The 16,644-nt window shown below is 49.3% G+C and overlaps 1 protein-coding gene across 9 annotated transcripts in view; it reads right to left on the reverse strand.

Moving 5' to 3' along the window:
• Foxn3 (forkhead box N3) overlaps positions 1-16,644 on the reverse strand; it is a 375,175-nt gene that overhangs the window by 27,218 nt on the left and 331,313 nt on the right. For 6 of the 9 annotated variants that reach the window (XM_032908258.1, XM_032908256.1, XM_032908259.1 and 3 more), the window contains one exon: positions 8,844-8,909. The exons of 2 other annotated variants lie outside the window; for them this stretch is intronic. In XM_032908258.1, the coding sequence (XP_032764149.1) occupies positions 8,844-8,909 (66 nt within the window). The remainder of the gene's footprint in view (positions 1-8,843; positions 8,910-16,644) is intronic. One more of the 9 variants, XM_032908262.1, reaches the window with a different exon arrangement.

Raw genomic sequence — 16,644 nt, forward strand, 5'->3', positions numbered from 1 at the left:
TGCCCTTTCAAACAGGCAACAATGAAATACTAGAAAATTATACATTTGTAGCTTGCTGCTGCAGTCTGGAGGTCAAAATTTAAAACTCATGTTATTTGCAAACAATAGTTTTATGAAACGAATTACAAACACATACAGGTTTCATAATTTTTGGGTTTCTAAGAGTATGTGTTCAGGACTGCCAAAATGCTTGCCTGCTACACAAAGCCCTGGGCTTCACTGCCAGCACTTACGAAGCAGCCATGGTGTAGCCAGCACACAGGAGGCACAGACCAGAAGTTCAGAACAGTTGTCCTCAGCTACAGGGTCATTCAGGAGGGGGTTGGGAAGTGCTTCATGTACTTCCACTGTTGAATATGAAGTAATTCTTACAAATTGTATTATTAAGTGTGTGTGCACAGAGCCTGTGTGGAGTGTATGTGCCAGGACATGTGTGGAAGTCAGAGGACATCTCTGTGGAATCAATTCTCACCTTCCACTTTTATATGGGGTTCTGGGGATCAAACTCAGGCTGCTAGGCTGGTACAGCAAACACCTTTACTGCCATCCTGCCTGAATATAGAATTCTTTAATTCTTTAATACAGAATTCTTTACTTTGGGTTTTCTGTAATTCTTGATAATGAATTTTTGACATTTCTTGTCTAGGTTTATACAAGGTCTTTGTTAGAAGGTCTTACAAAAGAAGGATAAAGGCTTAGACTGCCGTTCTTGCCTAAGTCAGTACTATAGCCCAGTCCCGTGTTCAGAAACATCCCTAGTCTCTTACTGTAACTAATCATGTGTGTCAGGCACAGCCAGAGCAGAACCAATTAGCAGCCTAACTTCAGAGGACAGGTGAGGTTGTTGGAGGCAGGAGAATAACTAGGTACCCTAAGAGCAAGGGTACTGTTCTAATATTCAGCTAGTTTCCCTATGAGGATGCAGTACCTGAAAGCTTTATTACATGATTTATATTATCTGATATCAAGACTTTGTATAAAACAGCATGAATTAAGGTAGTGTGAGACTCGGCTGAGTACCGCCAGTTACACCACTGGGACAAAATGGAATGTGGAAAACAGACTCACGCTTAGCATGGTCAACTGAGCTTTGACAAAGGTAGCTATCAAGGCAACAGAGTGGCAGAAAGGACAGTATTACAGCACGGACAACCCTTTGGGATAAAAACGAACCTTGATCCTTACCTGATACTACACAGGAAGCTTAATCAAAAACAGATTCACAGTTCACAAAGGGAAGACAGATTCTGGAGAACTCAGATTTGTAGCTTGCTGCTGCAGTCTACTACGTCTGTGTGGGTTTTCGTCAGCTGTCCTGAGACTGTGGGAGAGGGGTTCAATGACTTCTGATGGTACTCCCTAAGTCATACAGCTATGGGATGAGCTTGATCCTGACAATGTGTCTCACTGAGGACCTCACGGAGAATGGTACGTGGATCTGAACAATGGGCCATGCCACGAAAGAACTTAAATACTGGAAATCTGTTCCATGATTCTAAGCATTGTTAGTAGTTAGTATCTTCCTGTGAATCAGGGTGACTATAGTTAAATCAGAGAGAAAGAATGGGGTGCGTGCGTGCGTGCGTGCGTGCGTGTGTGTGTGTGTGTGTATGTGTGTGTGTAGAAATACTAGGGTAAGTTCTAAGGTTGCTGTGGGGGGAGCCACACAGATGGAGGTGCCTGATGCCACTATACGTATCTGGAGGACTTGCTATAGGAAGGACCTCAAAGGTGGAAAAGCAGGATGTGTGCTCAGAAATGACAAACATAAATGCAGTGTGTATATGGAAATGAAGACGGTCTTTGCTCCAGCAAATCATCCCACTGTGGTGGTTTGAATAAGCAATGCCCCCAGAGGCTCCAGCATTTGAACACTTGGCCCCAGGTGGTGACACTGTTTGCAGAGAGGAGATGGCCTTGCAGGAGGACATGTGTTCCTAGAGGTGGGCTCTGAGAGTCTACAGCCGCCCTCTGCTTTCCAGTCTGCCCCCTGCTTTACGCTTGTGACAGAAGATGCGACTCTCCCCTCTGGCCACTGTGCCTGCAGCCTGCAGCCTCTGTCCCATCACAATGGACTCATCCCTCTGGAACCAGCTCTTCCTTAAGTTGCTTTGGTCACGGTGTTTTATCACAGTAGCAACAGAGAAGCAACTAATTAACACAGGCACACTGGACTTTACCTAGTGCAGCAATCTGGAGCAGGAAAGCGGCCTGCAAGGAGGTAGCTGGGAATACCAGGCCTGTGCCCCATCTCTGCCAGTTAATTACTTCGTCTCTGAAGCAAGCTATGTCAACTCAAGTAAGCCGGGGATGTCTCACCTCCTGCCACCACTGCCTCCACTGAAGTGGTCTTCCAGGGGAAGGTTTACTGAGGTTAGCAACTCCCTCACATTTAGGAAGTGCCTGAGAGTTATTATCACCGTCAGACCCACTGTGATAGCCTTCCACAGAAGAATCCCGAGGCACCATGCTTTCCCCCACTTCAGATCAACTGAAAAGCCATAAAAGGGAACAAGGCGAAAGCCAGACTGAGCTAGAAGACCTTGGCTGAGTTCCTGATGATGGAGTGGCTAGGACAGCAATGACGGCTCCTGTGGTATTTCAGTTCCCAGGTGCATAATGTCAGCATTACCCCTGGAAGGGAAGTGCGCCAACCGGAGTCACAGAGCAGTTAGCACTTGTGTGGGTCTGAGTCACCTGCTAATGAGCATGACCCACAGTCAGAGGTCCATGCCCCATATGCACAGTCCTCTGCCCAAATGCCCAGACACTTCAGCAGGAAGAGGAAACAGGAAGAAACGGGCTCCAACAAACACCTACAGGAGGCTAGGTGTTGGAGAGACAAACCCCTACCACTGTGCAGAGTCTGTGAAGGGCTCTGTGCAGCATGGCATCAGATAACACTGGGTATCCCACCCCAGTTCTGGGCACGAACATACCTTGTAGGGTTGTTCCGAGGATTACATAAGGTGAGCTATGAAAACTGCTTAGCCTAGGGGCTGGTGGTGTACGCTTAGTGAGATCCACTCTGTTCTCACTATCCCTCCACCAGCCCACACTACCTCTCCAGAAACCCCAGTGAATTACCTATAAGGCACAAGGTTTAATGGGGGAAATCCAATTCTTCCCAGTCTACTATGCTTTTGGTAGCTAGCCTTGACCCTACGTGCACATCTTCCCAATGGATGAGCTGTATTCACGTCAAAGCAGCTTGGCAGCAGCGGCAGGTGTGGGCCTGAGCCTTTGAGACTGCTTGGGATGTCCCAGAACTCTTTCCCACGTGGGCTGCTGAATCCCGCCCATAGGTCGTGCCATTTCTCGCTCCTCCTCATTGGCAGCACACTGCAGACTGAGAGGGTGACTGGATCAGCCTGCTCACTGGCTGCCGAAAGGCAGCTGTGACACTAAGTGAGCTTACACCTCTTCCCCTTTCTGTCCCCACCCTCAAGTGTCAGGAGTGTGGCCTCTGGAAACTGGCACAGCCAATTTCCAGTGGCTCTGTGGAAAAAGGCATGGAGCGCCGTCTCCCTTTCCATTAAACGCTAAGGCAGGAATATGAGCCCATTTGCCTGCCCTTGGTCTAAAATTAGCGCCTCTCTTTCCCTTCTGCCCTGGCTGGCTGTGTGTGTCAACTTGACATAAGTTAGAGTCATCAGAGAGAAAGGAGCCCCCCTTGAGGAAAGGCCTCCGTGAGACCCAGCTGTAAGGCACTGCCTCAATTCATGATCAGTGGGGGAGGCCCAAGTCCATTGTGGGTGGGGCCATCCCTGGGCTGGAGGTCCTGGGTTCTGTAAGAAAGCAGGCTGAGCAAGCCAGGAGGAGCAGGCCAGTAAGCAGCACCCTCCATGGCCTCTGCATCAGCGCCTGCCTCCAGGTTCCTGCTTGTCCTCCAATGATGGGCTATGATCTAGAAGTGAACGCCAAATGAACCCTTTCCTCCCCACTTTGCTTTGTGTTCACAGTGTTTCTCTGAAGCAATGGAAACCCTGACTAAGACCCTTTCTTTCTCTCACTACCTCCTGAAAAAACCGATAACTCAAAGACCAACAAAGCCATCGCCTCATGCTCTGAGATGGAGTCAGGAGGCAGCTCCGTCAAATACTTAAGAAAATACACGTTTGGAGCCGACTCCTAACTCTGTGTCCCACTAGAAGAGGTCTAGGCACCCAGCACCACCCTTTCTGGTCAGCGGGCTACACATCTTTCTCCCAGCAACCCGGGAGAAGACACAGGCTGCTGGAGCCTCAGGCGCTATGGCCCCAGCACTTACTGACCGGCTGTTCCTTAAGTCACAGAATGTCTCCAGGCCCCCCTGAAATCAGCTAGACTGTAACACTCACACCAGACCAGGGACAACCAAGCAGCATGACTCAGTGCAGATGCTACGGCCATAAGTGACAGCAACCTTAGGAGTCCTTTGTCTATCTGTGTGCACGAAGTGAGCATGGACTCGGGAACGCGTTCTTGTGATAGCCCAAGGTTGACACCGGATGCTTTCCTCTGTCAACATCCTCAGCCATGTCAATCCTATTATGGCCATTGGGCTAGGATTTACTTGTCCCTGCCTCCCTAGGACCAGAATTAAGGACACGCATTCCCCAACCCCAACCCCCACTTCTGGGACTTAGGTCGTCATGCTTTTATAGCCAGTACTGAGCCCCTTCCCAGGGTCTAAAGAGCAGTTCTGTTCTGAAAAATCCGAGGCATAAAGCAAACTTTCCCGCACAGTGTGCTGGCCCTCAGCGCTTCGCCTGCCTCCCTCTTGATAGGCATCTCCCTTGGTCTTTGCAAGGTCTGAAATTAACCTCAGTGGGGAGCTCGCAGCTCTGCCATTGGAGGGCAGCCCTGGCTAACACTATCAGAGGCCATAAGCTGAGCAGCAGGCCATTCCTGTCATGGTTCCTCCCCCGAAGGCACCCCTTCCACCTGCTGTCATGGCAGGCACAGCCTTTTCCTGTGGTCTCTCTTCTGTGGAGCCCTACACAGATGACATTCACCCCAGTTCCAGGTAGCTCTCCCCAACCCTCTTGGTCCACTCTGCTCCTGTGTTTGTTATCTGGCATTCTGTCTCTGGGAAAATTCCAAGCAAGGATTATATAAACCTTTGGAGATAGCGAATGGTGACCTAGTTTCCTCACAGGGGTTGACGATGACTCACAGGGATTGTCGAGGGAGCTACTAGGCAGGTGATTCAGGAGATACCAGCAGCTGAGATGAGTGTGCACTGCCACTCTTTAGGGACCTGGAGTAGGTGGACAGACTGATTTCAGAAGGTAAGGTGAGCAGACAGCCATGCTTGTTGCTGACTGTTTGGCAAGTGGCATTTTGAGCATGATGACCCTTCTTGCCGTGACTGACACCAGAGGCACAAACTGTTAGAAGTCAAGGCTTTTATTAGCTCACTGCAAATTGCAGTAGACAACTGAAAACAGAGGTGGTGGGCCCTCAGGACTGCAACCCAACCACTGCAGGGGGGCACAGGGTTCCTGGGCTCGCACTAGTGTCTCAGGCAGAGCCTTTTCTATAACTCACAGAGTTTCAGAGCCAGCGTGCCGGCCCTGGGCTAGCTTTGCAGATACCAAACAAGGAAGAGATCTAAGGATGCCACTCAGTGACCTGAAGTGCAGAGGCTACAAAGCAGGATGACAAAGGGGGGAGGGAGCCCTTTCTAGCAAGGAAGCCAGCCTGTGATTGCCAGGAGATGAGGTAGGTAGTTTACCACTCAGAGGGGCAGCCCAGGGTGAAGCAGGAAGCTATAAATAGCAAGGCACGAGGAGGTTCTATAAACAGAGCCTGGCCCCAGCCCCAGGGAAGAGAGCAGCAGGAAACATATGGGGTTCTCAGAAGCCATGCTGCCCGGCTCCTGACCATGGGAGAAGGTCTGCGTGAACCCACACGGTGCATCACAGAGGCTGTTTGTTAACTTTCTACATTTACTGAGGATTGCTACCAAGCCCTCAGGCAACACTAGCAGTTCTGGCTCTGTATGGCTTCTCCCTTAAGGGATCAAGGCACTGCCCCAATCTCAAGGCAAGAGACCATCAATGCTGCCAGGCAGTGGCGTACACACCTTTAACCCCAGCATTTGGGAGGCAAAGGGAGGCAGACTGTGAGTTTGAGGCCAGTCTGGTCTACAGAGCAAGTTCCAGCACAGCCAGGGCTACACAGGGAAACCCTGTCTTGCAACACTTTGCCATCCCCCTTGTCCCCGGCCCCCAGCAATGTAAAGGAAAATAAAGCTACATTTGGGATGGCCAGAAAGAGCTGTGCACACACTTCCCTCTGGCTGTGTCCACGAGGAGATGACTGATTTGCCACGCTCCCTAACTGTGGCATTGTTTTAATCCTTAGGGGCTCTGAAGCCCGCCATTGACTGTGCTTACACTTGACCTCCGGTCTGAGACGGGAAGGCGAATATGAAGCCAGTGTCTCCACGACCTTCTTGTTCTCTGGTCTACATCGCTGTTCCTGCCTGTGAGTGTCCCTTGATGACCTTCATAGGCATCCAGTGGTGCCTGCCAAGACCCTGGAGAGTCCTCTTGGCCTGAGGCCCTTGTGAAGTCTGTGGCTACCCTTTTCACGGAATGTTAAAAGCTAAAAAAGGCCACTAAGATGACCCACAGAGCTGGGGACCGTAGCTCAGTCCCCAGTCCTGGTCTCCACCCCCAGCGCACGTATGCACATATGGTGTGGTGGTGCATGCCAGAGAAATGGGGCAGGAAGGTAAGAAGTCCAGGTCATCCCTTGCGACACAGAAAGTCTGGGGGCCAGCTTGGATTACATGGAACCCCATCTTTAAAGGAATGAAAAGGAATCGTATCTTTAACACATGAGCACTCTGAAACCTCGGTGTGGCACCTGACATAAGTAGGACTATGGACATTGCAGAAAGAGAATTACAGTTGGAGAGTTACAGGGATGGAGAGGAAAGGCTCATTTGGTCAAGAAAATATTAAAAACAATCCTGTTAGCAAACCAGGAAAACCCAACCTGTGGTCAAGAGGCCAGAAATAAGAGACTTTCAGGAGAGACACTGAGGATCTGTGAGTTATCAACCCACATCTCTCGATTTTCCTAGACTCCCCATTCCCTTCTCGGCCTAGGAACTGGCCCATCAGAAGTATCTACACCAGGGCTGGAGGGATAGCACTAGCTGCTCTTTCAGAGGTCTTCAGTTCAATTCCCAGCAACCACATGGCGGCTCACAACCGTCTGTAACAGATTTTGGTGTATCTCAAGACAGCTACAATGTACTCATATCCATTAAATAAATAAAATATTAAAAAAAAAGAAGTATGTACTCTAGGGACCGGCCCATCAGAAGTATACACCATAAAGTAACACACACAGCACAGAAGGCAGCAAGCCAAGGAAGGGGTTGGAATTTTACATGGCTTTGATGAGATCAGTCTGCTTTCACTAAATGGGTTATGCCACCTAATCATAGGAATCTTTCCAGCCTGTGACTTGATTACAATTGGAGTCTCTAACTTTTCCTGAAATGTTATCTAAGAATGGATTTTAAGTACAGATTTCTCGGACACTTAAGAGTCACCTTCCAGGCTGGCTGGGTGAACGGCTCTCTGCTTAGCAGTGGATTAGGCTGGCTGGAGGTGTTAGCAGCCTCACACTGCAGGGGCCAGGAACACTGACAGCCGGGAGCAAGCAGCCAGGGCAGGTAAGGTGGCCCCAGGCAGATGACCAAGCTGTCTGAGAATGCTTGCCTGGCAGTACTGCTTCAATCTTTTAAAATAGGTACAGAGAAAAAGACTTTTTCCCCCTAAGGCTCTCAAGAAGGCTATGGATGGGGGTCTGGAGTTCTTCTCACTCCACCATGAATCTAGTGTGGATCTTGGGATGGGTGCTTTCTTGTGGGAAATTCCCCCAAAGTGGGGGAATCCTCATTGCTTAAAAGGGAATGATATCTTTAGAAAGCCAGAGCTCCAAGCCAGCTGGAAACCTAGTCACAGGCACAAGACAGGTAGGGAGCAGCCCCTAGCAGTGTCACAGGAGAACCTGTCACATCGAGTCACTTTCTACCCCTGTGACAGCAGCACTGACAGAAGACAAGCAGATCCTGGTGTGCCACCTCTCAGCTCAGTGTGGTTCTGGCCAGGTGTGGGGCATGGACAGACACACAGGCCTCAAGCTGTGAGGCGGGGAAGACATCTTGATTTCAGGTGAGCTACAAAGAGAAGAAAAGAAAAGAAAAGAAAAGAAAAGAAAAGAGACGAGAAGAAAAGAGAAGAAAAGAAAAGACAAGACACCAGGTAATGGGCGAGAGTCAGGCCCAACCAAGCAAGGCAAAGACCTGTCCTAACTGGCATTGCTCAGTGAGCACTACTAAGCTACACCAGCCCTGCCCTTCTCTCTGTGGCCGCCGATTAAGGCCAAGCCACTCATGGGTGGGTCAAACTTCCCAGAATGCACCTTAATATTGTTGAAAACCTAGACAGAGGAAAAAAAAGTTTACAACTAGGTACCGCTTGGCGCCACCGTGGATAAGCTGGCCCGGGGACCCTCTCCTACAAAGTCACGGAATGATTCCCTGGGGAGAAACACCTCCAGCAGGAGTTGTTCTAGGGTCCGCCCTTCGTCTCCTTGGTCCTGACACTCCGTGAGAACTCTCTCATCCTCGAGCATACCTCTGCACCGGCTCCCACACATGCACGGATGGCCGTATGTGTCATGCATGTGCATGTTAAGTGAACCACACACTTCGTTTAAGGGGTGCTCCGAGTGCAGGGTTATGTCGGCATTAGTGCTTCCTACGGTCTGGGGCGTAAACGAGAAGGTTAAGTTCACAATCTGTGGCGCTGTATGCTATAGAAATATCTACTCACAACCTGCTTGTATCTCAGGGGGAGAATTCAAAAGCATCATGGCACTGGCAGCATCAATGTCAGGATCTGGAAAAATCAACCAATAAATAACATTATTTACAACGGGGCCAGTGGGCATGTGTGTTCTTTTCACCCCTGCAAGTTACGGCTTATGAACGTGACAGAGAAAGAAAAAAAAAATCCAGACGAGGGACTTCAGAGGTTACTGCCATACCAATCCGGACTTGAGAGAAAGAAAAGTTACTCTGGAATGAGATTCAAGGAACATGCTAGTAATTTCCTCTTCATTTTTGAGATCTACGATCATGTCCTCTTCTTGCTTTGTTAGTGTTGGGATCGGCACTGTGGGTGTCTGGTAAGTTGCTGGCCTGGGCACCCTCGGTCTTTACCCTGGGTGGGGAAGTAGGTAAGCCAGTAACAGGAGGAAGGTCAGCCTGGGACTCTCTAACGCTGGGGGAGAACTCACAGCATCTCCATGAAGGGAAAGCTCTGAATGCACCTGCTTCCAGACACATACAACAAGACGTTTGGTCATTTCCATTCGTCAGCAGAATGGAAATTGCGTTTTCCGAGGGTATGTGTGCACACAGCGGTGTTGGAGGTGATGAGGGCATTAGGAAAAAGCACATAAAGTACAAGGAAGGAATTGAGGAAGTTCTGCTGTAGAAGGCACAGTGTTCACCCCCTCATTTATTATTGCTTTTAATCTGCTCCCTCCCGAACGCACATAACTTTATTGCTATAATTCTTAATAGGTTTCTGAATCCTTACCAATCCACCGGTTGACAGATGGCAGGTTATATAGAGACAGAGAAAAATATTATCCCTTTATAACTAAATTCATTCCCCTCTGAGAAACAGCAGCGCTGCTGCTATGGAAATGAAGGTCACCATGGCAACGGTAAACAACCCCCAAGAATGGTCACTGAATAGGCTGAAAAGAACATCTGCCCCAGCCCAGCGTCCCAGCTGCCCTGGGGCGAAATTCACTAATAGTGCAGTGAGGCCTTGTGACAGAAGCTGCCGCCTGTCCCCTGTCCAAATAAATGAAGTGTGCAATTGAAGCCGACATCAAAATGCCTGCCCTTGCAGATTACTGCCTCTGTGTCCGCTAAACCCAGTAACTAACGACTGGGAAGACGGGGCCTCGTACTTGTCAGTTTTTGTACAAATTACATACCAAAAAATTCAATTTACTACTAATGGCTCCATGGCACTTTATTTTGGGTATTATGCGAGAAAATTACTTTTTTACTGTTAAAAAAAGTACATTTTTCATACTTTATATGTGCAGTTTAATTCCAAGGGAGCAATGCAATGCAGATAAAGCCCCACAAGCGATTAATAATGTGGACGATGCGGGCTTCAGAAGACAATGCCTCAGGAAAAAAACCAAAAGGTAAAGAAACTTCACTCTGCTCTTTCCGATTCTGCCTGCAGGAGGCCCGTTACCTATATGCCATAATGGAGCAAGTTTATTTTAATAAGCGCATTGTATGAGAAACAGGTAAATTAGCTTCTTTGGCAACTCCTGGGGTGACATTGCTCAAACAGTCAATTGCTCCCCACTGATACAGGTTCAATGATTCACGGAAAAGCCTCAAGTTCCACTCTGCTTAAGGGTCCCTACAGCCCAGCAACGAAGTCCTTGGTCCCCAAGAGTGGCAAGAGACAAATCCTGAGGTGGCCCCTGCTGTGCTTTCAGGGAGGAGCCCAAATACGTGCTTTTCCTTCTCACCGTACAAAACCATCTCTTAACAGTCAAGTGCAACAGGTGGCCCCGGTTGCCTTGGCTACGTGGTCTCCCCCCAGGTGAGGGTCTCTGGATAACTGGAAACTCAGACATGAAATTAGGAGATTACAAAGTAAGTCCCCATTCCTTCTCAGGAGGAAGTCTGAGGGTCATAGACAAGCACAGTCTTGGTGAAAGAAAGAGCCTGAGGAGCAAAGAGTGTCCTCAGTCAGGAACCCAGGACAGCCTGAGCCTGAGCCTCTACCCAGCACCTCCCATGAGGCCCCACCCACTCATGCCAAATCGAACACACGTGCCTGTGCCTGCGTTGGAAACTACAGGATGCTGACTCCCCTCCCCTCCTTCTTGTGAGCAGACCTCGGATACTGCCGTGGATGAGGCTGCTGATGCCCTCAGAGAACCCATGCCCCACCTCCTCTCTCGGTAGGAATTCTGGGGGAATGTAAGGAGCAGACTTCTCAGGAGCTAACATATGCATGCGAGTGTAGTACCTGCAGCTTCAAGTATTCATTGCAGGGCCTGGAGTGTCTCCTGCTGTACAGGGGAGACCACTGTATCTGCAAAATGGTTGGCTGCAGCCTAACTTCTTTTCCCTTAATCACACAACACAGCAACCTTTTGCTAACATTATTAAAAGTTTTTGCAATGACCTATCTGTGTGTGTGTGTGTGTGTGTGTGTGTGTGTGTGTGTGTGTGTGTGTGTAGAAAAACCTCCTGGCTATACTGGAATTTCTTTCCCTTAGATGCTGGCTTTCCAGGAAGAGGAGATGAAGCATCTAAGACAGAAATGGAATCTGCCTGGAGCTGAAGCTCCGCCCACAGCCCCCCCCCCCCAGCATCTTTCCACCATCCTGATCCAGTGTGGCTCCTTTCCTGCATTCCTGTGCCTTTTCCTATGGCCAGCACGCCACGCCCTCCTCTATCCACCTCAGCTTCTCTGGGGATCATCTCATTGCTCCCCTGGGGTGAAAGGCTGTTTTACTCAATGCATTTAGGAGCTTCATAGGTTTCCCCTCCATCTGCATTCAAATCAACTGCCTGAGACACTTTTTGATGGACGTGCCCATTTGGGGTGAGCTGGAAACATTTTAGAGGACTGGGGAGCTCTTTTGGGGTCTGGGGATACTTCTGCACCAGAGGAACACCACAGGAAGAGAGCCAAGGAAGAGGTGAAGTGGGTGGGTCCTGGAGGAGGTTTTTTTGGTGGCCACAGGTGAGGTGAGGGGCTTCCCACCACAGTTCAGGGTGGTTTATCAGTCTAAGACAAGATGATGGTGTTCTGTCTGGGACTCACGAAGAGTTAAGTGAAAGGAGTTAACATTCCTGTTCACACGAGGCAGAGGTTCAGGAGAATAAATAAAGCAGCATGACAGTTTATTCTGGGATAAGGGGTCCTCCCTGAGAGTCCCTAGCTCTGCACCCTGGTGCAGGAAGCCAAGTTACTTACTACAGGTTAGTACCCAGGAGCTTGGTAGAGTTATGGCCATCATCCATGCAGAGCCAATCTCTAGTCCTGTGTTTAAGAAGTCCTCAACTATGCTTTCGCAACAGCGTTACTCTCTGGACGATCCAGTGGTCCACTCCAACCTGGATCTTTGACGTGGTTATTTCATCACGGTGCAGCTTCTCTGCAGTACAGGACTGAGAAGCAGTGCACACCTTGTTTTCCAGCCCTCTTCTGTTGAATGGCCACACAAGCCAGACCATGCAAACGAGGAAAACAGGCTTCTGGGCTTCTCCATCAATGGCTTTGATTACTTTGATTAGGATAACATTGAATCTTTCCCAGCACAAGAAGATGGCTCCACTTGGGAGTGGTGGAGGCTTTCCTCTGTGGGCAGGATGGGAAAAGCACTAGATAGACCAGGCAGGGGGATTGCTAGCTTCAAGTCCTGGGACGGCTGCTAGCTAACATGGAACTCTCACGTTGCTGGGCCTGACCTCACTCAGTTGAAAATGGCTGAAATGGTGTGGGTGACTGCAGACATGAGCAGAGCCAGAGTCTGTGCCAGTTTCCACAGCTTTCTGTAATGTCACCTGACATCTTTTTTCCTTTCTGACTCATGGCTGCCAGAACTATGGACTCCAGGCAACACCTTCCAGATGGGACATCCACTCCAAAGCGTCTGGAGGTAGAGGACAGCCTTACAAAAGGCAGGAGAACATACCACTCCCTGCAAAGTCCTGGCCTGTTGGGGTAGGTGGATGGTGGGTTCTTGGTGCAACTTCTGTGGGGTGCCAGACAGAAGTGTCTGGAAAGGCCATATGCTTAAGCAACCTCAGAATATAAAGGCTAACAGAAGGCTTGGTCTTCAACTCTCCCTATAAGAACAACAACAACAACAACAACAACAACAACATAGTTCAGAGCCAAACTTTGTTTTTCTTCCAAGATGGAAACCTTGAGAATTGTGATCGATTCCCGAAATCATTTGATCTTCCTCAAAGTGAATGTGTTCCCCTCCCCCACTCCTCTTTACACTTGTAGTAATGTGAATAATCAAGTGATATAATGTCCCATGATTGATCAAAAGGCAATATATGTGGGGAGAAATGTCCTATACTAGTATAATAGTGCAGGTACAGATCATCTCATAGGCCTCTCTACAAAGCAACTAGGCCAGTAAGGCTCTTCCCTGCCTACCTCACTTGCCATTTAAGATGGTACTTGGGACCTCTCAGTGTGGACAGAAGCACACGCAGGATAAGTGAATGGATGACTTTATCTTAGTCGCTGATCAGGTGAGCAGAACTCAGCCCTCAGCTAGAATGGTACCTGCCTGTGGGACTCAGGAGGAACAGTGGAGCTCACTAGGAACTCCGGTTTGCCAAAACCAGGCGCCACTGAATTGCACAAGCACAGGGAAGATAAGACTCCTTGCAGAGGCTGTGACCGAAGCGAACCCAGAGCAAAGGCAAGTGAATGGAAAAAAGAAATAAAAGGAGGACGTAACCCCTTTAGACATGGGTTGAGGAGAAAGTTTGTTGTAGACATAAGGGAGAAAACAGGCAGGCATCTGGGAGAGTCCACAGTGGGCCTGACCAGCAAACAGAGCAGGGGCCATGTGAGGAGAAGCAGAGGAGAGGAGCTTGGAGTGACTGCCAAGATCCCAGAGGCTAGAGGAAAAAGGGCCAGTGTAGCCCAAATGGCTGGGTTATATAAGGAAGAAAAGCAGGGGGAAGAATAGCCTAGCCCCCGGGTTGGAGAGCTCGTGGTATGCCATCCAGGAGGACCCTTTCACAGGTAGGGACTGAGGAATGCTGGGACAATCTTGTGGCCAGTGTTAATTTTGATAGGGTAATAAGCACCTCAGATAGCCATCCATTTGCGACCTAGCAATCCCTGGAAAACTTTCCCTTCCCTTCCCTTCCCTTCCCATGGCTTTGCTAGATCATTTTGCTCTGAAATAGCTTTATCCATTTTCTATAATTGTGTGTGAGAATGGCATACCGAGAAGTATTTGCTTAATTCCGAAAAATAAGAGAGATAAGACCTGATCTTCTCTTAGGATCAAGAAACACTAGAAAATGAAGAAACAAGTTATAAAACGCCCCAGGAAGCAGCAGCCCACTTCCTGGAGACGAGGGGGTCTGCTCCACCTCCCTTAAGCAAAGCCCTTCTGATTGAGCCCTGTTCCTGAACTGGGGGAGATTTCCCTCTCCCTTGCCCCCCTGGCAATGTCTGGAAACAGTTTTATCGTCATAACTGAATGGAGTGGTGAGTAACACTCCACAGCTCGGGATAAGGCATTATGGTCCATAGGATGAGAGAGGTAAGGGAGAGGGAGAAACAGTGGCTGAGTGCATGACCCACAGCTGGGAGAGGGAACCTGTGAACCATTGTCTCAAGCAGAAGACATCAGAGGGAGACATGAGAATTCTCCTGGCTGCTTATCCCTGCCTCCCCTGCCCTCCCTGTGTAAACTCTCTGAGAGAGATATAGGATATCTGTACTTGTGACTTTCAAATCACGGAAGCCTTTGGCTTCCACTGCAGCCAATCAAGACACCTAGAACAGCTGCAAGTGGTCTGGCCAACAGCAGAAGGGAGCCGGTAGTGTGGTTGGTGACATCATTTGCCACCACTACCTCTACTTCCCCTCTGCCTGAGGGTTGTTAAGACAGAAGCACTGGGGAAGAACCAGGGACAAGAGGAAGGACCTGAGGGATTCTCATCAGAGCTATGGGGTGAGGGGTAAGGAAAACAGGGTCACCAGGTTTTGGAAGAAGACAAAGCCTCCTGACAAAGGCTGATGCCAGAGTGTAACGTCAGTCACCATCATCATGACAGGATGGGCACAGAGCACACCAGGAATGTTATCAAAAGAAAGGACTCAGGGTCAGCGGGGCTGGTGGCACAGGTCTCTAGCCAAGCAAGGGCACTTTAGACCTCTGGGATACTAGTGTGGCACTAGTCTGGCACTACTACTATCCTGGTACTTGGGGACAGATGCAGGGGCATTGTCCATGAGTTTGAGGCCAGCATGACCTACACGGAACACTCCAGGCCAGCTGCTGCTGCATAGCGAGTGACATCCTGACTGAAAATGAAGTGTACTGAAGGCAGGGGGAGTGGAGGAGGGATTGCTTAAAGGATCGAAATGTTAGCTGAGCAAACCCTATGACGAGTCCAAATCCTGTAACCCAGGGGAAGCTGCATGTGACCTGATCTGTAATGCCAGTATTCCTAAGGGAACATGGGAGGCAGAGACTGAAGAGAGACCTAGAAGCTCAAGGGACAAACTAGGCTGGTAAACAAGAGCAGAGACACTAGACGCTGCCTCAACATTCACAGCCTTGTGTGTGCAGCATGTGTGTGTGTGTGTGTGTGTGTGTGTGTGTGTGTGTGTGTGTGTGTGTGTGTATGGGGGAGGAAGAGGCCAACTCCTCAAAGTTGTCCTCTGGCTTCAACACATGTGCTGTGGCACAAGCATAAAAATACATGCGTGCATACACAAAACTATATAAATTCAAAACATGAGAAGGCCCCCAAGAAGGGGAGACTTGGAGGCACTGAGAACAGCTCCAGCTTTGCCACATGAGTGCCGTCCCTCTCAGAGGTGGGTTATCTGAGGCCCACAGAGACCGTACAGCCCCAGAGCTGAGTCTCCACGCAGAATGAGTCTGGAGAGTTCAAACCACTGAAGCTACGCCAGTCTGGAGAAGCAGAGAGAATGAGCACAAGTCAGGCCAGGGGAGGGTTTGGATCCACACCCGTGGTGTAGACGTTAGGAGACTCTCGTTTCTATACCCTTTTAGTCCTTCTCAGATTAAAACTTGTCCAGGAAAAGCTAACAAAAAGAACTGGCTGAATTCAAGGGCCCCCATCATCATTAACTCTGAAAACTGAGAAGAAAAAATAATTTATCCAAGCGACTCCCCAGTCCAAGGCCGCTTTGTCATTTGTGACAACCAAACTCACTATTCCCCCTAACTCTGTTTCCTGTTGAAGAGGGTGCCGAGAAAAGCTCGTAGGAGGTCAGAACTGAGCTCAGAGTGCATCCTGGCCTGAGAGTCAGATGCCAGGGCCGTGGTCTATCTAGGGCTACACTGCCCATGTCTAGGGTGGCACGGAGGTGTCTGGGCTGAAGGGTCTCAGGGTCCCGAGTGCTGTTTCGAGAGAAAGCAAAAAGAACACTTTCTCTTGGCAGCAGGGCCTTTACTGTTGGTGTCTCCTGAGCTCTGTAATGTGTAGTATGGCTGAGAGCTCCGTGCCACACTGTCTACTTTGGCGAATCTGTGTCCAAAGCAAGCGAGCGCAGTGCCCACAGTTTTTGTCCCGAGGATCAGCGAACACCTTTCATCTGATGTTCTAAATTTCATGAATGTCTGCCTCTGAAACACCTTCGACTAGGTGACAGATGTCTTTCTCCCTGCTGCCCTGAAGACAATTGAGCTGAAATGGATTGTATAAAACAATCCAAACTTCCAGGCTGGAAGAGGAGGCCAGAGGTACGAGACCTGGTACAGGTTACAATTTTGCCCTGTGAGTCACAGGAAGAGGAGTTAAGTCCGTGAGATGCCCTTTGGGCTCAGAGTCTCTAATTT

Source organism: Rattus rattus, chromosome 7 (assembly GCF_011064425.1).
Source record: "Rattus rattus isolate New Zealand chromosome 7, Rrattus_CSIRO_v1, whole genome shotgun sequence".
NCBI lineage: Eukaryota > Metazoa > Chordata > Mammalia > Rodentia > Muridae > Rattus > Rattus rattus.